Source organism: Nuphar pumila, chromosome 11, assembly GCF_984573655.1.
Source record: "Nuphar pumila chromosome 11, dmNupPumi1.hap1.1, whole genome shotgun sequence".
NCBI classification, from domain to species: Eukaryota; Viridiplantae; Streptophyta; class Magnoliopsida; order Nymphaeales; family Nymphaeaceae; genus Nuphar; species Nuphar pumila.
In genome coordinates, this window is record NC_143259.1 from 48,418,437 (window position 1) to 48,443,958 (window position 25,522).

The 25,522-nt window shown below is 37.3% G+C and overlaps 1 protein-coding gene across 4 annotated transcripts; it reads right to left on the reverse strand.

The window, feature by feature from the left end:
* Positions 1-1,693: 1,693 nt before the first annotated feature.
* On the reverse strand, positions 1,694-22,159 carry LOC149822349 (uncharacterized). 4 transcript variants are annotated; one of them, XR_016425929.1, is made up of 2 exons: positions 21,668-22,159; positions 1,694-1,801 (listed from the first exon to the last, which is right to left on the reverse strand). XR_016425929.1 is itself a non-coding variant. In XM_089980706.1 (2 exons), exons 1-2 carry the CDS (start codon positions 22,071-22,073, stop codon positions 18,343-18,345), a joined length of 417 nt encoding a protein of 138 aa, XP_089836832.1. In that variant the 5' UTR covers positions 22,074-22,145; the 3' UTR covers positions 18,093-18,342. The 4 variants fall into 4 exon arrangements, 1 of the variants encoding a protein (XP_089836832.1); XM_089980706.1 differs by lacking the exon at positions 1,694-1,801 and adding an exon at positions 18,093-18,353 and having other exon boundaries at positions 21,668-22,145; XR_016425930.1 differs by lacking the exon at positions 1,694-1,801 and adding an exon at positions 18,360-19,062.
* Between the last annotated feature and the right edge of the window lie 3,363 nt (positions 22,160-25,522).

The window sequence follows — 25,522 nt, forward strand, 5'->3', positions numbered from 1 at the left end:
TCAAATATGCTATTTTCTCCTAAATATATATGATTTACTCCTATACATGTGATTTTTCTCCTAAACATGTGATTTTCTCTTAAATATATGCAAATTTTATTTTATATATGCAATTTTTCTCTTATATATATGATTTTTCTCTTTTATATGTGATTTTTTTCCTAAATATAAATGATTTTCATGAAAAAAATTACACATATAAGAGAAAGTCTGTATATGTTTAGGAAGAAATAACATATATTTAGGAGGAAAGCGCATATATAGGAGAAAAATTACACACACACACACACACACACACACACACACACACACACACACACACACACATATATATATATATATATATAAAAGAAACTCTGCATATATTTAAGAGAAAATCATAAAAAATATATGCAAATATCACATGTTTAGGAGGAAAATAGCATATATAGAAGAAATTACACATATATTTAAGAGAAAATCGTAAACAATATATGCAAAAATTGCATATTTGGAAGAAAATCACATATAATAGATAAAATTCACATATATTTAGGAAAAAAAATCACATATTTAGGAAAAAAATGCATATATTTAAGAGAAAATTGCATGTTTAGGAGAAAAAACTTATATATAAGAGAAAATCACATATATTGAGGAGAAAATCATATATATATATATATATATATATATATATATATATATGAGGAACTCCATATATATTTAAGAGAAAATCATAAAAAATATATGTGAAAATTGCATATACATTTTTTACAAAACAATATCTGTCCTCAGGTCTGTATCTCTCTTCTTCGATGTCAAAAACCTATATTTTTAGTTGTTGGAAAGATGAGACATAGGCCTTTAACTTTTCAATTTATGTTAGAGACGAAAACCCTTCTAAGGTTCCCATTTTTTAGCTCCAAAACTAGAATAAAAGCATGCTCTGGAGACTGGAAAAACCGAAAAGTCTATCTTTCAGAGGATGTTTTTCTCCAACCGCTCATCAGATCAAGGCGATCACTACAAGAATTCTGTGGATTAGCGACGGACGCTATCTGACGATAATCCATGGCAAATCCATTTAGCGACAGATTGGTGACGACTTAGTGATGGATAGCGTCTGTCGTAATTTTTCGGTCGCTAATTAGCGACAGAACTGATCTATCGCTAATTAGTGACAAATTAATGAATGTCATGATTCGTCGTTAATCCATCGCTAAATAAGGACTGATTTGGTTTTGCGATGAATACATATATGTCGATAATCCGTCGCTAAAACTTAACGACGGATACGTATCCGTCACTAAATTTTGTCGCCAATTTATCGATGGATTCTCGACGGATTACATTCATCACAAAACATCGACTGATTTAGTTTTTGAGACAGATAAATACCCGACGCTAAATTCATGACGGATATTAGCGATGGATATTATCTGTCGCTAATTTTAAAAAAATAAAAAAAAAATTGTTTGAAATATAAATATCGAGAAAAAAATTTCTCGTTATATAATTTATATAACCTGTGTATAAAAAATAAAGTACACATAAAAAATACATATACAAAGCAGGTGAAACAAATTTAACACAAGTTATAAGTGAAACAAATTTAACAACCCACTATAATCCTCGCCAAGTTCTAATTAGTTACAAGGGAACATATACAAAGAGTTTTGTTTGAAACAATAAGTACGTGAAACAAATTTAACACATGAATCTAATCATCACCAAGATTAGAAGCATCATCCTCTTCATTGTCTCAATCTGCCCCTTCATCCATGCCTCCATCAGCTCCTCTACGCTGATTATCTCCAACATCCTACAAGAGAACTGAAATGTTAGTATTGATAAACAAAATATAATGAAATAAATTATATGCAATGCACGTAATCTAAGGCAATCAAAGTAACATGGCTGAATGACACATCAATAAGGTGAAGAATATTAACAAAATTCAGATATGTGTTCTAAGGCTGACAAAAAAAATTCATAGTGATTCAATCATGCAAATATGTGTTCTAAGGTTGTCAAAAAAATGTCATAGTGATTCAAGCATGCATATATGGTTTATAAGGCTATCAAATAAATGTGTTATGTGTCACAATCATGCATATATGTGTTATAAAGAAGTAAACAAACTTTTATAGTGATGAAATCATGCTTATATGTGTTCTAAGGTTGTCAAAAAACTTTCATAGTGATTCAATCATGCATATATATTTTATAAGGCAGTCAAAAAATTTCATAGTGTTTCAATCATGCACATATGTGTTATAAGGCAGTCAAAAAATTTCATAGTGATGAAATCATGCTTATATGTTCCTAGGTTGTCAAAAAACTTTCATAGTGATTCAATCATGTATATATGTGTTATAAGACAGTCAAAAAACTTTATAGCAATGAAATCATGCTTATATGTGTTTTAAGGTTGTCAAAAAACTTTCATAGTGATTCAATCATGCGTATATGTGTTATAAGGCAGTAAAAAAACTTTCATAGTGATAAAATCATGCTTATATGTGTTCTAAGGTTGTCAAATAAATGTTTTATGTATCATAATCATGCATATATGTGTTATAAGGCAGTCAAAAAACTTTCATAGTGATGAAATCATGCTTATATGTGTTCTAAGGTTGTCAAAAAACTTTCATAGTGATTCAATCATGCATATATGTGTTATAAGGTAGTCAAACAATTTCATAGTGATGAAATCATGCTTATATGTGTTCTAAGGTTGTCAAAAAACTTTCATAGTGATTCAATCATGCATATATGTGTTCTAAGGTTGTCAAAAAACTTTCATAGTGATTCAATCATTCATATATGTGTCATAAGGCAGTAAAAAAACTTTCATAGTGAGGAAATCATGCTTATATATGTTCTAAGGTTGTCAAAAAACTTTCATAGTGATTCAATCATGCATATATGTGTTATAAGGCAGTAAAAAAACTTTCATAGTGATAAAATCATGCTTATATGTGTTCTAAGGTTGTAAAAAAACTTTCATAGTGATTCAATCATGCATATATGTGTTATAAGGCAGTCAAACAATTTCATAGTGATAGAATCATGCTTATATGTGTTCTAAGGTTGTCAAAAAACTTTCATAGTGATTCAATCATGCATATATGTGTTCTAAGGTTGTCAAAAAACTTTCATACTGATTCAATCATGCATATATGTGTTATAAGGCAGTAAAAAAACTTTTATAGTGAGGAAATCATTCTTATATATGTTCTAAGGTTGTCAAAAAACTTTCCTAGTGATTCGATCATGCATATTTGTGTTATAAGGCAGTCAAAATTTTTTATAGTGATGAAATCATGCTTATATGTGTTCTAAGGTTGTCAAAAAACTTTCATAGTGATTCAATCATGCATATATGTGTTATAAGGCAGTAAAAAAACTTTCATAGTAATGAAATAATGCTAATATGTGTTCTAAGGTTGTCAAAAAACTTTCATAGTGATTCAATCATGCATATGTGTTATAAGGTAGTCAAAAAAATTTATAGTGATTCAATCATGCATATATGTGTTATAAGGCAGTCAAAAAATTTCATAGTGATGAAATGATGCTTATATGTGTTCTTAGTCAAAAAACTTTCATGGTGATTCAATCATGCATATATTTGTTATAAGGCAGTCAAAAAACATTCATAGTGATGAAATCATGCACATATATGTTCTAAGGTTGTCAAAAAACTTTCATAGTGATTCAATCTGACATATATGTGTTATAAGGCAGTAAAAAAATTTCATAGTGATTCAATCATGCATATATGTGTTATAAGGTTGTCAAAAAAACTTTCATAGTGATTCAATCATGCTTATATGTGTTATAAGGCTGTAAAAAAACTTTCATATTGATTCAATCATGCTTATATGTGTTCTAAGGTTGTCAAAAATTTTTATATTGATGAAATCATGCTTATATGTGTTCTAAGGTTGTAGAAAAGCTTTCGTAGTGATTCAATCATGCATATATGTGTTATAAGGTAGTCAAAAAATTTTATAGTAATGAAATTATGCTTATATGTGTTCTAAGGTTGTCAAAAAACTTTCATAGTGATTCAATCATGGTTATATGTGTTCTAAGGTTGTCAAAAAACTTTCATAGTGATTCAATCATGCATATATGTGTTGTAAGGTTGTCAAAAAAATTTATAGTGATTCAATCATGCATATATGTGTTCTAAGACCGTCATAAAATTGTATAGTGATTCAATCATACATATATGTGTTCTAAAGGTGTCAAAAAAATTCATAGTGATTCAAACATGCATATATGTATTCAATCATGCATATACTAGCTTGAAATCTAACGACATGAAGCAAATGACATGAAACTTTATACCTGACGGGCACCAGAGCTCGTGTTGAATACAGACGAAGTTCCCCTGTCCCAAAAAAAGTTGCACAACTCATTATGGACAAGGTTGTGAATGACTTCATGTAAAAAGTCACGCATTGTGTTGTGAAGAAGCTGACAGACACCATCCCAAGAAATAACAGGGTGAATCGGACGGTGGGAGTTGATGCTGGCGAGAGAACTTTGAGAACCCTGGCTGTAGGAGGCAATGACTGGTGTGGTGTTCATGTTACTCTCAAACCTAAACACACGACCCATTTTGGGCTCACCGGTTGCAGTCACCCATGCTGCAAGATAAAAAAGCGGATGCTGAGTGGAGTCATCGCCGTATTGCTCTATCATCTGCTGCTCGTATGACTCCTGCAAAGTAATGATTACAATGTGAATTAATAATTAAGAATTACAATGTTTATGATAATGTAATTCATGGTAACTTGTATATTACAATGTTTATTAATACAATAAATACATACCGTTGTCGCTCTCGCCTTCTCTTATACGAACTCTCCCGTGCTCTTACGTTTATGTGTTTCAACAAACATATTCTTATAAGGCACAATGCCTCATTTTTCTGCTTCGTATAAGGTTAAATGATAAAAAAATTAATTAAAAAATCTGTAGAAATACTTATAAATTTGATAATATATATATTGATGAATTACCATTTTCTTATGGTGGCTCCCAAAAGTCCTTGATCCACTTGTGTGTAGATGGGCATTGGGCATCTTCGCACAGTTTTATGCAGCCTTTGCTGAGCGGTTTTAAAATTCATGGCTCGCCCACTTGTCGCATATTGCATCCCAATAATCTGACCTGATAGTAGAAAGGTCATGACCTGATAGTAGAAAGGTCATGACCTTTCCACTGCAGTAGATCATCTATCCCACCAGATACTTTTATTGTTGCAGTCTTCATATTGTGCACCATGTCGGCAAATCGACTGACAGCCACCTTCTGCCACACTAGCCTCGCGTCCTGCTTCTCCTTCGCAATCGCGAAGCGATTCGAAGCCTACAAATAATTTTAGAAAGTTAGTGCACATGACTATACCAAAAAATTAAATATGAAACATATTAGCTATGATAAACGATTGTATACCATGAATGAGGACCATAATCTGTCCAACACCTCTTTCAGATACTCTTTCCATTGAGCAACCGATCCTGAAAGATGTTGAACTAATGACTTCTTAATTTCTTGTATTACTTCTTGTGGCTCGAACCTCGCGCTACACATGAATTGGTACACATTAACAATCGACTATCGATATACACTATTTATAAGATAATTATTTGATAAGTGACAATGAAATACTTACGGTCGACTATCGATATATACTATTTGAATGAGTCATCGTATGTCAGAGTCATAAGACCCTGCATCCGGCGTTGTCTTGTGATGTGCATGAGTAGTTGGTGTAGGTGGGTCATGTGCAGGCGAAACATCATCTATAGAACAATGAGTTTGAAATTCACACAATGCACATTTAAACTAATCAAGTATATAATTATTTAAATGATATACCTATCGAAGCATTACATGAAGACAAAGGCTGAGACTGACTATCATGACCTCCATTGGGTGCTCAACCACTGTGACCCCCACGAACCATATTCTAATAAATAAAAATGTTATTTAGATCAGTTATATAACTCTTGATCTTAGCATGAACATGACATATACATGAATGTAAAGATTTAAAGCTCCTATATGAATCAGTTTTATAACTATGCATGAACTGTGCATGTACATGCTAAGTATGCATGAAATGTAACATGATATGCAATTTCATGAACATGGATACATAATTAAATCGAAAATAACTTCATGCAAGCATGGATACAGTCACATAAAACATTGCAATACATTCAAATCATTCATATCACAACAATGTCAAACATGTACCTGCAACAAACACACTCCAATATTCCGCTAACTACAACCATGACTAGCATGGTTTCTAAACTACAAACATAAGAGCATATGAGAAAGTGATGTGGTATGTATTACAAGATGTATTTCACTAGCTCGAGTATGCTTCCTCATCACTTGTTTGACTTTCATATTCTTCCTCTTCCTCCTCCTCCTCTTTGTCCTCTTCGTCTTCTTCTTTATTGAGCGCCCATCCACTTGGTATATCATTTGAATCACATTGTTCCATACGTGTGTCATCAGACAATAGAGATGTGACATGCAAACCATGTGTGACATCGTGACCATAAGAGAAGTCATACATATCATCTGATTGATAGTAATTAACCGCTTCAACAATCTTGTCTTCCTGTAACTGATTATACTCAGGGTATAGTTTAGACTTTACCTTGCAAACCGTCCACCATTCATTTCTATCTAACTTCCTTATATTCAGATATGAAGTATAGTAAACTTGTTGAGCTTGCGATGCTAATATGAATGGTTCATATGTTCCAAACCTTGATTTATGATTCACCACCACAATGCCTGAGGCTTTGTCGACTCTTGTTGTTGTGGGATCAAACCAATGACACTTGAATAAAGTTACCCTGTTATTTATGCCTAAGTAAGTCAACTCCATTATTTCTCCTATAACACTGTAGTAGTCAAGTTTATTTTCACCATAACTGCTACCCTTGACACACATGCCACTATTTATCATTGACTTGTTTACACCATAGTCTTTTGTATGAAATCGATAACCATTTACGCTGTACCCGTTCCGTTGTAACATTGCACAACTTTGGTCAGACCATTTTGTAAATCACATATTCCTTGGTCATTAACATCACCATGACGGACCTACAAGCATAAACAATGACTGTAATCATGACCAATTAAGTAACATATTATTGTTTACACAGAAAGAATGCATGTCATCGTCCTTACCAACTCTTTCAACCATGCCACAAACTTATTTTCACGTTCTTTCTATACTTCTGAATCAGTGAGATGTGAAAGTTCTCTTCGCAACTTCAGATCAAATCGTCTATACTTAACAAATAATTATATTACCGAACCATGTATGTACGTATAGAACATAGTGTAACATATTAAGTATACTTACTCGATGTAGGGGTCGATCGCTGAGCAATTAAAAAGGATATAAATTTGTGTTGCGTCTTGCTCTCAATTTTCTAAAAGTCTTGACAGGCAACTGCCAAAGGCATACCCAAGTGGTTTAAATATCCATAGTTTATCAGCCACAATAACTTGTTCTCCATCATCATTACGAGGTGGGCAAGTATAACGTGTTGGAATGTGAGGTTCAAAGTACATAGATGAGAAATTTAAAATCTCTTCTAAAGTGTACGCCTCACAAATTGAACCCGCCACTCTTGCTTTATTCTGAACCTTTTTTTTTAGGTCAAACATGCATTTGTCAACAATATACATCTCGTAATACAATAAATTCATAATAGCATTAGAGAAAAAAATATAAATAAAAATATATCTTTCAAATGGGTATATCCACCGATATTGTACATGACCACCAACCCTAACTTCATATGGCAAATGTATGATCACATGTTCCATAACATCGAAAAATGCTGGCAGAAATATCTTCTCTAGCTAACAAATAGTAGTGATGACAGAATTCTCGAGATTCTTTACCTCAGTTACTACAACTTTCAATGCACACAATGTTCTAAAAAATCTACTCAACTCGGATAATACCCTCCATATAGGTTTGTCTAACATATCATGGAATGCAAGGGGAATCAACTGTTGCATAATGACATGACAATCATGGCTCTTCAACCCATATAATTGTTCCTCGTCTATCTTCACAGCCCGAGCAATGTTAGAGACATATCCATCTGGAAATCTCAATTGTCTCAACCACTGACATACCTGCTTTACTTGATCTAGTCCAAACATGTACCTTGCCTTTGGTTTCAGTACTTTGCCATTGTATATTTGGAGTTCAAATTTTGGTCTTTTATATATTACTTTTAAATCTATACGGGCCTTCAGATTATCCTTCATTTTTTCTTTGACATTCATTATCGTATTGAACACATTATCAAACACATTTTTCTCCACATGCATCACATCCAAATTATGTCGTATTAATAAGGTCTGCCAATATGGTAGTTTCCAAAATATAGATTTCTTTGTCTAATTATGATCCTTCTTAAATTCAAGGAAGGGCATCGAACTACGGACATATGTTAGTCCATATGAAAAGTATCGTAATCGTCTTAAAATCTCTATGCCAGACAACCGTGTAGTAGGTGGACCTTCGATTTCAGTTGTGTCTGCTTGGAACACATTCCTTTATCGTCGGAACAGACGGTCGCTGAGTAGAAATCGACGGTGACAATCAAACCAACATGGCTTCCTTCCATGCGTCAATCTAAAAGATTTTGTATCCTCCATGCAGTACAGACATGCCAACCTCCCATGTGTGTTCCAACTAGATAACATATCATATGCAAGAAAGTCACTAATTGTCCATAGAACAATAACCTTCATATTGAAGTTTTGTTTTTTGTGGGCATCGTACGTGAGAACACTGTCATCCCACAATATTTTTAGTTCATCAATAAATGACTTTAAATATCTATCAAGATTTTGGCCTGGAGACGTCAGACTAGGGATCAATAGATACAAGAAAAGATTTTGATGCTTCATACACAAGTTTGGAAGAAGGTTGTATAGGGTGACAAATACTGGCCAACACGAGTATGAGGTTGATCTACCCCCAAATGGATTAAATCCATTTGTACATAAACCAAGCCTAACATTTCTCACTTCCATTGTGAAGGTCTGATGAGTACGATCAAAGTGCTTCCAAGCTTTTGCGTCAACAGAATGCGTGATATTGTTTTCATTATGTCAAACTTTATTTGCATTCCATCTCATGTGTTTAGCTGTCCTCGAAGACATATACAATCGTTGTAATCTAGGATGAGAGAAAAGTAACATAGTGACTTCTATGACACTTCATTTAACCTCGTGCTAGCATTGCCTCTTGTCTTTGGCTTGAACCGAGGATGCCCACATGATGAACATGATCTCCTATTATCTTGATCTTTTAAATACAACATATAATGATTTAGACAAGCATCTATCTTTTGATACCCCATACCGAGAGCGTTGACCATAACCTTCGCACAGTAAAAATTTTATGACAATTTCTTATCTTTGGGCAACATAGTATTCACAATAGAACACAGACGGTCAAAACATGATTGACTCAAATTATACGCTGACTTCAAATTCAGTTTTGAAAGACTGCAAACAAGATAGTGTGATTCTCACAACCATTCCACATTGGCTTATCAACATCTCTAAGTAAGTCATAAAATCTACTAGCTGTATCGTTTGCTGCTTCTTCCACTACCCCAGTTGGTACATCACTAGGACCCATAACAGAACCCAGTTCTGGTCCTGCGGCATCAAATATCAAATTCATATATGGATTATCGTGCACCACATCCACATGTGCATCAAATTTGTTCCAAAATTCTTCACCATGAAGCATCAAATTCTGATAACCACTCATAAATCCCTTCCTATATAGGTGATGTCTAACACCATGAGGTTCTACAAATCGATTGTTCTTACACATCATACATGGGCACCTGATCCGACTGGTGGGATCCACTGTACTGACACTTGTCGTTGTAAATTCAATAAAACTATCAACACCATCCATATATTCAAGCAACACCTCATTATCAACTATCCTATGGTACATCCATTCATGGTTTGCAGCCATTTTATCCTATAATGTTACAAATATTATCTTCACCAGTTAAAAGAGAATCATAATAATGCGTCGATGAAGAAAATATCTAATTTATCATACTAATGATTTGATATATATATCACAAGGATATTTAGAAAGATAAAATCACATTCATAAACACGATACATTCAATTTAAGCATGTTTTCATGATACAATTTTACATGGAATGCATAATCAAATAAAAAATAACTTCATGCAAGCATGGATAGTCATGTCAAACATTGCAATACATTTAATCATTCATATCACAATAATTTCAAACATGTACTTGCAGCAAATACAGTCCAATATCCCGCTAACTACTACCATGACTAACATGAAATCCGAACTACAAAATTAAGAGCATTTCTATTCTCATACATTCAAATCATACTCAGCATGATCTCCAAACTCTAACAAAACAGTCCTAGAGATCCATAACTAAGTGAGTGTGTGAGAAGGAAAGTGTTGCATCCAAGAAAGTAAATAACATGTGATGCGCTTGTATCACTTACTCACCACGGGTATTTACCCAATTTGCATGCTTTTTGCATTTGCATTTTTCTTGTTTCTTTTTGCATGACATTTTAAGCCACATGCGATGCTTAGCATTAAGCATCGTGCATTTTGCTCTGCTACGCACCTGCAATGCACATTTATATACGAGCTAAAGGTGTATATTTTACTTAGCATTCTGATACACACTTTCTCCTACCTTGGAGGTTTCGGGGGTTGCACACGTCTCGAGTATACGAGCTAAAGGTCTCAGACAGCGGGGCGCGTGCGGCTCCATCATGCGAGCTGCGAAGGCACAACATATTAGCATGCTAAATAATAAAAATGAAAGAAGAAGAAGGGGCAGGGGACACACCCTTGTCAGACAAGGAAATGAAAAGGGGCAAGGGGCAAAGCCCTCGTGCCGAAAACCCAAAGGCAGCAGAGGGCCTCGCCCCTGCCTGCCGAAGGGATAACAAGGGCAGGGGCTAGGTCCCTGCCTATCGAAAATCAGACCAGGTAGGGGATGTGCCCCTGCCAATTTGACCAAGTCGATGGCAGGGGCTTCGCCCTTGCCTGACAGAATATAGAGAGGCAGGGGCGAATCCCCTGCCCTGTTAGAACTCTGAAATGGTAGGGGCTTCGCCCCTTCCTGACGAAAACTTAAGATGAATAGCCGAGGTCGGATGCCCGATGAGGCTGCTGGAGGGGGAGGGTGGGGTTGCCGTCGAGCTGCAGGCCAACACGAGTGAAAGGGGCGACAGAGGGAGGGTGGGGTTACCCGACGAGGCTGCCGAAGAGGGAGGGTGGGGTTGCCCAACGAGGCTGCCGAAGAGGAAGGATGGGGTTGCCAACGAGCTGCAGGCCAACACGAGGATGGAGAAGAGAGACAAGAGACAAGAGACAAGAAGAAAGAAGATGAAGAAGAAGACAATAGAGAGGGGGGAAGAGAACACCTGAGAGGATTGGACGCAGAGTGGGGGTCGCCGACGTTGAGCGGCAGGAATACGACGAGCGGGAGAGAGGACTCACCTGAGGGAAAGGGGCGACAGAGGGGGAATGATCGAGGGAGGAGAACGGGAGGTGGCTGGCAAGGTCTCCAGAGGGAGTTGTCGGTGGGTCATCGGAGAGCAGGGCCGGAGATGGCGAGCAGTGCGGGGGTGATCGACGAAAGAGGTGTGAGAGAGAGCAGAGTTAATTTTGTGCCCTAGATGGGCCGTTTTACATCAAAAATTAGTGACAAAAAAATTCTGTCTTAAAATCCATCGCTAATTAGCGACGAAAATTTTTTGATGCTCATCCGTCGCGAAGTTGCGACGGAGTTTGAGACAGAATGTTTCCGTCACAAATTCATCGCTAATTAGCAATGAATTTTGAGACAGAATTTGTCCGTCGCAAATTCTGCAACTAATTCCAATTTTAAGGATGACTAATTTTCTCTTGTTAATTCGTCGCAAAATTACGACGGATTATTTTCGTCGCAAATTTCTGTCGCTAATTAACAATTTTCTTATAGTGGATGTTGGTTGCATTGGAAAGTTAGCATCCTGATTTATCTCTGTCATTTTTTCTATTTTGCTTAATTTTCAGCACATGTAGCTAAAAAATAACATAGAATAGACAGAAAAAACATGGTTACACTTGTTCTAATCTGTAGAACATGCTTCTATTTCAGTTTCGGAACTTAAAAACGGGAACCTTATAACGGCGATAATTATGTCATCATTATTGACCTTTAACGATAATATCTATTGGTCAGAGAATATCACCTTTATAGATCAATAACAATGAGAGCCAAATCTCACCGTTATATGGTGATGACACTTATATCGCTGTTATAGAGTGACATATGTAATAAGGCTCATCGGGCCCTTATATATATAGTTGCTTTTCTTCCCCCTCTCAAACACTCACTTCTTACTTGCTAATTTTGCTCCTCTTCCATCCTCTGGAATTCTGACGAGTCAAAACACTAGCATTCCTCTCTTTCTCAATCATCATATTGCGGGCTTCATTGAAGCGATTATTGGAGTTCTGAGGTGCATTATTTTCTCTTTCTCTGTGTCTCTTTCTAGTTTTCCCTTGCTCGCTTTGTAATCTGATACACATTTTTCCTCTTTTTGTGTATTGCAAGAAACGCTCGTCCAAGACAGGGAGAAAGGTGTAAACTCTGTGTGTTTTTTCTTTCACTTTGTGAAATATTGAGTTTTTTGTATTCTTCTTCGCATGTCTTTGTTGAAGGGGCTAAAAGGCATTTGCGCTCTTTCTGTCTTTGATTTCTCTTCTTGCTTCTCATTTTTCTTGTAATTTTCTGTGGGAAATCATAAATTCTAGTCTATTTTGGCCTCTAGTTGGTTTGAATCGAACTCCTCATTTTTTTAAGTGTGCATTTTCTTTGTAGGTATTGCTTCCTTTTTCTGTCATTAAATGTCTTCAATTTTATGTCGCGACCAATGCCTTTTATCATATGCTCCTGGGCAATAATCATTTTATGTCGTAGTAACTATGACAATTGATCACTCTCTAGCAGCAATGCTTCCACAACATCCGCTCGGGCAGCGCCACCAATGTACTCTGCAATGGTTTGAGGGGACCTACCATACACGACCTGAAATAGAGTTGCCTATATCGCTGAATGAGAGGTCGTGTTGTATGACCATTCTCCCTAGGGCAAAAACCTCACCTAGGCCCTGGGTTGGTCACCCACTAACGCACAAAGGTAGTCCTCCAAACAATGATTCAACACCTCTGTCTGATCGTTCATCTAGGGATAATATGCGGTACTCATTGCTAGCTTCATCCCTTATAAGCAGAAAATTGTAGCCAAAATATGTTGATGAATAAGGGATCATGATCACTAACTATAGTGTGTGGCATATCGTGCAGACAAAACACCTCTCATACAAATATCTCGGTTATGGTCTTGGTAGTATAGGGATGGGACACGATGAGGAAGTGCCCATACTTGGACAAACAATCCACTACCACCAAAATCATGGACTTCTCTTGGATGGATGGGAGCCCATCGATGAAGTCCATCGAGATGTTTTCCCATATGAGATCGGTCACTGATAGGGGCTGCAGTAATCATGCGGGTGAGGCTGCCTCGCATTTGATCCTCTAACATACGTCACACTACCCCACTACCTGTTACACTTACTTTTCATGCCTGGCCACATGAACTCTCGGCTCAATCGCTAGTACATCTGCTGAACTCCCTCATGTCCTGCTGACAAGGTGGTGTGGGACTACTTAATCAGTAATCTCGTAAGGCCTGATTCATAAAGGATTACTATCCGCCCGCAATGCATCACCAAGTTTCCCCGAATCTCAAACCTGGGAGCCTCCCCCTTTAGAATCTGCGTGCAGATAGTGGAGAGGAAGTCATGTGCCTGGTATTTCCATCGGAGGTTATCCAAGAATGGGAACATTACTGCCGTCATGTTGAAGCACGAGAGCTCGTCTTCATGGTCGCATCGCGAAAGCGCATCTGCCACCTGATTGTTCGTGCCCTTGCAATACTAGATATCAAAGTCATAGTCAAGGAGCTTCAAGATCCAATTTTGCTGCGTAGGGGTACTCACCCTATTCTCAAGCATGTATTTGAAGCTCTGATGGTTGGTTCGTACTACGATATAGTACGACCACCACTTGTTCACAACGAGAATAATGGCCAAGAACTCATTATCATACATCGAGAGTTTGTGCTTTCTCTCTGCAATCACCCTGCTGAAATAGGCTAATGGGTGCTCCTCCTGCATGAGGATAACTCTCACACCCAGCCCATACGCGTCCGTCTCAACCACAAAGGTCTTTATAAAATCTGGTATGGCCAACACGGGGGCTCAATTCATGGTATCCTTCAAGGACTCAAAGGTCCTGGCAGCCTCTTAGTTCTAGCAAAAGGCCCCCTTCTTCAATAGAGTATTCAAGGGCTGAGCGATCTGCATGTACCCTTGTATAAACTTGCAGTAATGCCCGGTAAGGCCAAGGAAGCCCCGCAGTCCCTTGGGAGTCTAAGGTACCAGCCATCTTCGCATGACCTTAATCTTGTCACGGTCAACTCTCACCCCTGGCCGAAGATGACATGTCCTAAGTACTGGACATATGTTTGCTCAAAGCTGCACTTGGAGCATCGAGCGTACAAGCGATACTCAATGAGGTTGTCCAGGGTGACGTGCATGTGCTGCAAGTAGTCTTCCAGAGTAAGACTGCAGATCAGGATGTCATAAAAAAAACCAATATAAATTGACGAAGATAGGATAAGAAGATGTCGTTCATGAGACCTTGAATTGTGTCGGGGGTATTAGTGAGTACCAGAAACTCATAGTGTTCATCGTGGGTTCACAATGTCATCTTCTGAGCATCTCCTATCTGATGATAGCCAAACCTGAAATCCAACTTCTAAAAACAATGCACCCCATGCAACTCGTCCAACAACTCATCAATCATAGGAATCGAGTACTTATCCTTAACCGTAATATGATTAAGGGTCATGTAATTTATGCAGAACTGCTAAGATCTGTCATTCTTCTTCACTAACAAAACCAGAGAAGAGTATGAACTCTTGCTGGCCTGAATGATAACGTCTTTGAGTATCTCCCTCACCAGGCGCTCAGTCTCCAACTTCTGGACATGTGTGTACTGATATGGTTGGACGTTGGTTGGTTTGGCTCCTGACACAATGAAAATTAAAATTATGTGATCATGTGACTGTGAAGGAGGAAGACCTTTCGGCTCCTCAAACACGATGCCGAACTCCTAGAGCAGGGATTCTAGATCTACTCGGGTTTGTTCAGGAGCCGTGGGCATCCCATTCACTACCATTATCACGTACATTTGGGATTAAAAATAATAATAATAATAAAATAAATCATATTATGTGTCATGACCAGATTTATTAAAAGCAATCTTTATGATTGACCATGTTGAATATATGATTTAACTTTCAAAAGAAATTATTTAATTTAATTAAATAAGATTGATAGGTTATTAATCGATTCTAACCTTCCACATTTCCAATATTGGTATTAGAGCTTACATTAATAACCTATAGAAAATTGTCTTGGATACGTCATGGTGTCCAGTGGTAATTCAAGTATCTTGGTCGGTCTATTGAAAGAGGATAAGTCGAATAAAGACAATTTTCCTATATGGCATTACAAGATTTGGTTTTTCCTCAACTCCAAAGATTTGGAGTTTATCTTGGACACTCCTACTCATGTTTTTCCTGAGCCTGAAGATGACACTTGGTGGAACAAAAATAATATACGATTGTTTATTCTGATTTTGATGGAGGATCGTCTCATACCATCTTTTGAGTATTATAGAACTAGTAAGGATCTTTTGGATGCCCTCAAGGCCAAATATGAGAGAGATACTACTGTTATAGTTGTAAATCTTCACAAGAAATTGTTTAGTATGAAAATGAGTGAGGATACAAAAATCAGAAATCAGATTCTTGAATTCAATAAGACTCTGAATCATCTGGTCATTGCTGAAAAACCTATCGATGAGGATAGGTAGGTCACAACCCTTTTTATGTCTTTGCCATCATCGTAGCATAATTTCATTGGGCTTCTTTCTACCCAAAGAGCTCAGTATGGCATTGGCTTCGTGAAACTCTGCAATAGGCTAGAAAGTGAAGAGATGTGTAATGCAAACAAGTCCAATCATGTGCATCTTAAAACCCAATTCCATGGATCCACCTACTTTCAACATAAAGGGAAAGAATAATAAGAGGTTCAATAAACCTAAGAAATTTAGGCTCTGTTTGGGAGCTCACAGTTGAAGGTAGCTAGGAAGGCAACTAGGAAATCCATGAATGTTGTGGACTTGACATTTCTATGTTACCTGTTTGGGAGAACCTCTACAAATTCCGGTAAAGGATTTAAAATATCTATCATCAGTTGTTTGGGTTGAAATATGGAGTTTGCAATTACTTCCTTAGATACTGGTTCCCAAACGACTGTTTTGGGCTTGGATTATGCTTTGTTCAAAGAATATGGAGTTTGACAGAGGGGATATAATTTGAAGACACAACGATATAGGGAGAACAAAAATAATATTGTGAAAACCCATAAAATTACAAATAAAAGAGAAATATAAAGGAAAGGACTGTGGAACAAGAAACTATAACAGATTTAAACCCAGTTTACATTCATAAACATTTGTTCAAACACTTGCAAGGCAAGCAAAATGGAAAACCAAAATCCACATGTATACAGTCACATTTGGGCTTATATCAACAGTGTAGATGGAGTTCTGAGGATGCAGTTTGGATTTTATTAGCAAGGTACCCAAAAAACACAACCTAAAATAGGGATTTACAACAAAACACTTCAAAACAGAGAATAAAACAAAAAAAATGTAAGGGAGGAACCCGTTTCATTGGAATGTACCAGCAAATAGGATGTCTTTTTCGAACATACGTAAGAGGGGGATGGACCGGCTTTATAGGAGTTGCACATGCAGAATAGACTGAGAACAGGATGTCAGCAAGAAACAAATGCAGAATAGGAGTTGCACATCATGAAAATTCGGTGATGCACAATTCCTTCTCCTGAATGGCAAGATTGTGATCACTGTTAAGTCTATGTAATGATAGGAAATAAGGTAAAATATGATCACCTTGGCAGAATCCTGTAAAACTTGAGTGAAAGCACTAGTACCACATGACAAAAGTCTGGTTTCACAAGAGCAGCATGACTATTTTCTGTTTATGGTCTAGAGAGAGAGAGAGAGAAGACAAATACCCCAGGTGAACAGTGCAAAAACCCACCTTGTTCATATTCTATCCATCTTCAGGACACTTAAACCATGGATATATTGTTATCAGTAAGCCATAATTTTGGATTTTTGACTCTTCTACCATGAGTTATAATTCGGAACATACAAGAAATTCAGAATTTTGCAGGTTTCAAAATATTTTATGTTGGTGATCAATAATGGTGTTATTGTTGAGAAAAAGAGAATTATATTATTAAGAAGGGTTAAGGGTTTACCCAATGCGAGATATCATATTGTTCGAAGAACCTAGATGCCGTCAACAAGGGTGTTCTAGTGCGTTGTAGATTCTTATCCAAGAAATGTATCATTTGATGATGATGCCATGTAAATCACTAGAAACATGTGACGATATGGCTAACACAACCCTTCTCCCCTTGCTCCAAGAGCTGAAAGAGCCTCTTTTCATTCAATAATAGTTAAGCCTTTTCCTAATCCTGCTTCCCTTCTCCCAAGAGTTGAAGAAAAGGCTACCAATGTCTTTTTATACATTGGCACAGATGACTGTCCCTTGGGCACCGATGGACCAACTCATCTATCAACCAAATTTCTCGATTAACAGCATTGAGTACTTGCACTTCAAATCTTGTGACTTGACCTGTAGATGGTGATAAAGCCTCTAAGGAAAACAAAAAGTGGATTTTTTCTTCGAAGAGGAGGTTTCCCTGTTGACCAGAAAGAAGGTTTCTACTCTTTAGAAAGAAAGTAGGCGAGCCTTTCTTTGAAAGAGCTTTTTTTCAAGGTTTGTAACTCACTATAGACATGGGAAATAAAGAGAAGATGCATACAAATGAGATACCCAGCAACAAAAAGTACAAAAAGGATTGAATATTGGAACTGCTAAGCAGTTGGTGATCTCAGACGTGTCCATTTCAATGGAACGGCTGACATGACATTATTTCGATGAATCATTTCTTCAGGCAGAAGAAGATTCTGCAAAAGAATTGACCATGATATATCTGAATAAACTGGAGCAGACAACACTGGCGATAAGAAATCACCTGTAACCTGTATTAAGCAGATATAAACCTTCAAACAGAGGTAGAGGTCAAGCAAAAAAATCAGCAGAAAAGGTTGTTGTGCTGTTTCAAAAGAAATCAACACAGTTAGCAGAATGATGTAATCTGAAACTGTTGCTGCTGCTGGTGTAGATTTTGTTGTGGCAGCACCATGCATTCCTAAACTGCTTACAGCAGCATGAATAAAAGGGTAGGCCCATCTACTACTAATGAAGGCGCAGCAGTGAATGCACTATATAGATGTAGTTCAAAATGTAAATTGATGCAGCGGCTGCCATAGTTGCTGCTAATGCATGAAAACACCTTGACTACCTGATGTTAGAAAGCAACATTGTGACCCACTCTGCTACATGGTTCTAAAAGAGACAGAAAAGCTAGTTCTCTCCGTGTCTATCCCAAGTCCAGCCATTGTAAGCTGGAATTAAACTCAGAGCCAATTGTTGCTTGCTGCCCACGGCCCTTACAACCAAACAACATAGCTGAAAAAGCACAAAGACCCATTCACCTGCAGTAGATCATGTTTGTATCTTCCTATGTTCAGTACCTATCACAGCTTATCTACTTTCTGAATTCTCCCTGAACTTCAATCCTGCCATCTAGAAGAATCTCAAAAATACCTCCCCATATTTTGCATACTGAAGCTGATTGTGTTGCAGTCCAATCCAAGACAGGCTTTAACCCCACCATATGTTTGCATCCTAGAATAGATTGGAAGATCAGTACGCCTTTATATGATTGGAACTAAAATGACTAGATTTGTCCTAAAAAAATCTAGCATTTCTACCACCATGCTTGGTAAAACTACCAACTCCACACCTTTAATTAAATTTTACCCATATTTCTTTTCTACCATAATTAATTTTCTCATCGAATTTTAAGAATTGAAAATATCAACACACCCAGAAGAGGTGCAAGGTATACATTTCCTCTGAAAGTAGGGATGGACAACGAGCCGAGCTAGCTCGGACTCGACCCGTTTAAGCTCGGCTCAAACTCGTTAAAAATAAATAAATGGGACGAGCTTGAACAAGGGTTCAGAATTAGTAGACATACAAGCCGAGCATGAACAGGCAGTCCAACTCGGATAAGCTTGGTAAGCCTGATTAAGCTCGGCTCACATAGTTATATAAAGAAATTAGATGTTATATATGTATGCACTGTGTTCATAATGTGGCCACAAAGAGAGGTCTTACCTTAATGGGTAAGTCATTGGTCACCTTTGGAAGTGGTGTGGATTCAAATCCCACCATTTTCCTCTCTTTGAAAGAAGTTTTTTACACAAATTTCAAAAACTTTGAAAACTTTTTTAAATTAAAGGTGCTCAGCTTGAGCCAAGCCGAGCTTTGCTTGAGCTCGACTCGAGCCGAGCTTCGACTCGAGCCGAGCTTCGACTCGAGCCGAGCTTCAACTCGAGCTGATCTTCGACTCGAGCTGATCTAGAGCCGATCCCGAGCAAAGGTTGTTCAAGCTCGGCTCAAGCTTGAGCCAAGCTTGAACGACCAGATTTTCTTCTCGAGCCGAGCCGAGCCCTCGAACCTGGCTAGTGTGCATCCCTACTTGAAAGCTTAAAGGTCATTTACTGAAAATTACCACACCCCTTTTTTAGGCTCCAATTGCATTGGAGCTATACTAACCATGCAAAAAGAGTAGCCTGTGGTGATAGAGCCCAAACCCCCATATAGTTTTCAAAGGGGAAGAATTGTGGGTTCATAAGCAGAAAAGCTCTACTGCATAGCTTTACTGTTAATAACCCTTACTAGAGTGTCTCCATCATAGGCAATCCCCCCCCTTCAATAGAAGTCCTAACTGCCAACTTGGCCATTAAATCCAATCATTGCTTGAATTCAGTATAATTAGGATTCCTTTAAAGGGCTATACTCCACCCCCCATCTTTCCCAAAACAGGCAGATTGTCCATAGACCTCATGATGTCCATTCAGATATTTTTTCCTTCACAGGATGAAAAAGCTAGAGACAATAGACCCCTGAGTTGGTGCTATCAAGGCATTCTTCATATGTTTCTCTACATCATCACAACATTAGATGAGTTCAGTTCAAATGATGTGGCATCAAGGTTCAAAACATAAAACTTTTTCTGAAAGGAACTCAGTGACTGCATACTGCAAACAGTGAACAAATATATTGTTTGGATCTGTTATAATAATGGATCATGATACACCACTAGAAAGAAATAACCAAGAACTCTATTTAACTTTTAGGAGATTATTGAAATAAAAATGTATGGCAGCGGTTCAGTTCATCCTAGGCTGGATGATGCAAGAGTTCAAGAGTTGTTCTAGCCATTCTTTTCAAATAAAAGAAAAAATGCATTCAACCATGTGGTTTTTTACTATACCATGAAATTCTTGTCAATTAATTTTCATGATATGATTGTCTCTGTGCTAGATCTCGATGAAACATTATGACTCTAACATGATAATCTGCACTTGGATGCATCTGTTTATCGGAATAATTTAATAAATTGGGGAATTGCATCTGGAGAAAGTTCGCATTATCCAAGTTTATATATTATTCCATATATTTGGTGCTTCCAAATGGCCACAATGAACTCGAGCTAATGCATTCTGGATCATGGATTTTATGCCCCTTCACGAAATAGAACTCATCATGTTTCAGACGTTAGCCACCAAGTATGATCACGGTCCATCCCAATAATATGTTCACGGTCATTCAACATTTTAAAATTGGATAAGGATACAGTGCATACCAGGATTATGCTATGCTAACCGGAAGTGAGGGAAAAAGGAAAAAAAAACAAGTCAATTTGGAAATTTTCTGCAGTACCAACTCCTAATGTTGCCAATGTGAACACAGTCATTGAACAGTCACCTGACCAACAAAAGAATTTTGACTGCAACCACCTTCTTGAAATTAACAGAACGAACCCCTCAAAACAGTCGAGAAAAGAAGGGATATGGGAAAAATTATTGTAAGACAGATGCCTTAATTGCATGTTTCTGTATGAAAAAATTCACATTAATTCATCTGATCCTCTTGGACATTTCACAACACCTCCCATGGAACATCATGTATAGATATTACAAAAAGGAACCTGCCTTGTACATGAACTAAAGCTACAACCACCATCCTTCTCATCTTACTGGATATTATATCTAAACTGCAGGAAATGACTATGAGTCCCTTCAAGCACATACATAGAGAATAAAGATACTGTTTAATTTTGTCAAGTATATAACTAAAACCAAACATACATGAGGTAGTTATACATAAAAAAGAGCAGCACCAAGGGAGGGTTTTTGAGAGTATATGGATTAGCACCAACCTTGAGGCCATCGGTTCCGAGGGTCCAACTTAGGAATCCTGAACCACTTCTTACTATGGTTAGAACCCTCAGAGTCTCCCTTGTCCTTTTTCACAGGGTGGTCCTGAGTTTTCTCTTCCTCTTGGGGAGGCTTGGGGGCCACGTAGGGAGCCGGTGGCACCAACAGTTCGTCGATGGGTCGGACGACATCGAGCTTTTCATATGCGATCTCAAGGGACTCTGGTGGTATGTTGTGGGATAGCAGAGGGGAGGCCCCTCCCCAATTGTTTGATGGCAGGGAAGGGTGGTGCTCTGGTTTCTTTTGGATCTTGGCTGCAATTGAAGGGAAGTACGGGCTCTGTGGTGTCACAGTTTCCACCTTTCGTTGCTGCTGGTGCGGTGGTGCCGTTTCCTCCTTGTCTTCCATCTCTCTCTCTTCTCTTCTCCTCTTCTTTTCTCTCTCTCTGGTTGAATGATGTGTGAACGCAGAAATTGACAGAGGCATACCTGGATTTAAATTGGAACGCAATAGAGGTGCATAATGACAGAAACCCACGGCGTTAAAAAATTGCCAGAGATATTTGCTTTGGAAAGATGGATTGGCTGTGGGAGACATGCTGCTTTTGGAATAGGGTGGATGATATTATTGACTTTGACTGTCACATGGACCTAGAAATGCCTTTGGATCTAGAAAAGTTTACCCACCCCTATGGAGCTCATGTGGGCAGCAAGAGTAAGAATGGTCTGTTGCCATACCCTCTGTCAGCCTGATGCCTTCATTCTTAAGCTCTTAATTTATCCAAGGCAGCCTACAACTCCAGCCAGAGAGAGAGAAGGTTGAGTTGTCTTTACTCTTTTTAAGCATTTGGTTTTCTTTTCTTTTCTGTTTTAATGTTGCCAGTTTTATGAAGACCATTTTTTTTTTGGAAATGCTGTGTTATCTTCAAAAGAAATCAAATTGCAAATAAACTATGATGTGTTTATAATCCTAACAAAAAAAACAAAATGCAGAAGCACGGAACAATGGTGCACACATTTGAAAATTTGTCACATGGACACCGTTAATAGGACATCTGACACCATTCTTGTGAGATTTTTCATTAAGAAAAGAAAGGTAATTATGTTGGAGTATTTCTGTGACAAAGCTGAAAATCCTAATTTTTTCCATTTTGTTTAATAGAGAAATATCACATAAGGAGTGTTTGTAAGAGATGTTAAGGAGGGGGATGTGCTTCCCCATGGAGAAAGGGTAAAACACATTTTGATGGTAAAAATGTTATTTTGCATTTATTATATGGGCCCACCACTTATTTCTCATGGAGATGTTTGTTCCACCCTTTTTTTTTTATGAAAGATGTCATCTTTCTTACGGAAAACAACTTGTTTTCATAAGAAAAAGCATGAAACATATGTTCGTTAGTGAACCTGATAAGTGAGTTAAAATAAAAAGAAGAAAACCTGGATCATCTTCTTTTAGAATTAATGCCTACACGGCACAATGGCACACCATAGAGACAATTGTCCACAAAAAAAAATATGATTATAGTCCAATGAGGAGAAAGTGAGCGTCATATTTTCATTTATTGTTCGTTTATTATCATTATTATACACCATTGATTACTTTCTTCTTGCCCTCTTCAGATAGTCTAGAAATTTGGTTGCACGTGAGGCAACGAGGCCTCCTCAATCTTGACAACTTGCAAAGGTCTTGAGTATGGCATTAGGAGCCACATTGCACGCACGACCATGCACAAGCCCCCGATCCACCGTGTCTCAATGACTGTGCTGCCAGGAATTACCACTGCTCCCTTTTACTGACATCATTCTTTGCTTTGACCGTTATATATATATAACATTTATCATTCATCATTACCGAAATACATCCAACCTAATATTAATATTGGATGAGAGAGGAACATAAGAGTAAGACAGTCATCATCTAGATGGTGATGGTGCACCGTTCAGAGTACAAGTAGATCCAAACCACCGTCTCTACTATGTAATTTAAGAGTAAGATGTACATCTCAAACATAACCAGTTGATGTAGCCTTCCAAAATTGAATTTGATGCTCCTGAAAAAGATATTGTTTCTTTCCGTCCATATCACCCATCATACTGAAAACAACCATACCCGCCACAATAATCTTCCTTTTTTTTTGTTTCGTAAACTCATGGGACCAAACAAGAGGTCCCGAATAACAGAATATATATATATATGTATATATATATATATATATATATATATATATATATATATATATAGAGAGAGAGAGAGAGAGTAATGGGTCCCTGCTAAATCCATTTGGTGCTAAACTGCGTGTTAAATGGATTTTTCGGGATTCTTCAGTGTTTTTTATTTAGTTCCGGCCCCATAAATGTGTTGGGCATGGTCGAGGTTGATTTACTAAGAATCCACACCTGGATCATGTGTTTTCGATTAAAAAAAATGATGTTTGGATCCTTGAAAAATTACAAAGATTTTGGACCGTTGATTTTTTGACCTTTATAAAAACCCACTCATGTATTGGAATCAAACACTTCAAGAGACATAGATCACATCTATAGGGTTAAAATTTTAAAATAAAATAAAAAAAGCCCGAAAAGCCTATTTAACATGCTGTTTAGCACCAAATGGGTTTAGCACGAATTCATTACTCTCTCTCTTTATATATATATATATATATATATATATATATATATATTCTGATGTGAGTTTGGATCTCGCAAAGAACTCGGGAAGATTAATAACTTTTGAAGTTCCTGCTATTATAGAGGAAAGTTGGGAGAACTTGGAGATTCTTGATAGTTTGTGCAGATGAAATGATAATCTTCAATGCCACAAAAATCCAGAATTTCTTAAACCTTTGCATGTCTTCTAGTCTTAGAAGACCAATAATACTCCATTTTTCTGCGAATTTCTTTGTTTCTACTTTATCAGAATCCCAGCTGGCTGATTAAGATATTATAATATCCTTAACCCTCAAAAAAAAAATGAGAAAAAATTTGTACCCATTATGATGCAAACTTCTAAGGGTACATTTGCTGAAAGAGGTGGGTAAAGGATTTTTGCCGGTTTCACCATGGCTATGCAAACACTGTTCTCTCTTTCTCTGTGAAAAGAGAGAGAAAGAGAGAGCTGTTTTCAACGTTATCCCCCTCTTTCCGTTGAAGCTGAAGAAGACTCCACATAAACTCTTGAGCCAAGGCTTCTTTCACTGCACAGGAACGACTCATATAACAGTAAGAAAAGTGCTACGAGGAAAACCGCAGACGTCTGAATTTACAAATGGCATGGCCAGTGTTGATTGCCATCGGTGATCAAGACTCTTTCACCAAATGTTGAGGTCAAATGCCAAATCCAAAGATTATCCACGACGAAAACTACAATGAAGATCTCACCTTGATGTGACAATCTTACAGGTAACGTTCAATAAAAAGCTGTAATGTTCAATAAAAAAAGTCCCCAGCTGTGATGTTCAGTAAAAAAGCTTTGTTTGACATCAATAAATGAAAGTATAAGGTCAGGAGAGACTTGCACGTCCTAGTCTGTGTCTCACAGTTTTAAGAATTTTAAAGCCAGGCACGTTCTCTATATACAATAGATTTTCCCTCAAAAACAAGTTATTTATATACAAAAGATGTGCGACTTATTTACATTTAAACCCATCGGGTTTCAAATATTGAAGATATTGCCTGGATGCCTGAGTTGCTTGTTCTCTCTATAATTACTTATCCTCAAGTATAGGGTTTCAAAAGTGGACATTAAACAAGTTGAAAAAAAAGCTTAAATTTTCATTTTCGAGAGTTAATTGGAGTTAGGTGAATAAAAAGGCAACTGGGTAGGTGTTTTTATGAAAATATTTAAAAATCATAGTC

Coding starts and splice junctions, on each gene's coding strand:
- LOC149822349 (XM_089980706.1), bottom strand. CDS start 22,073: ATGGAAGACAAGGAGGAAACGGCACCACCGCACCAGCAGCAACGAAAG.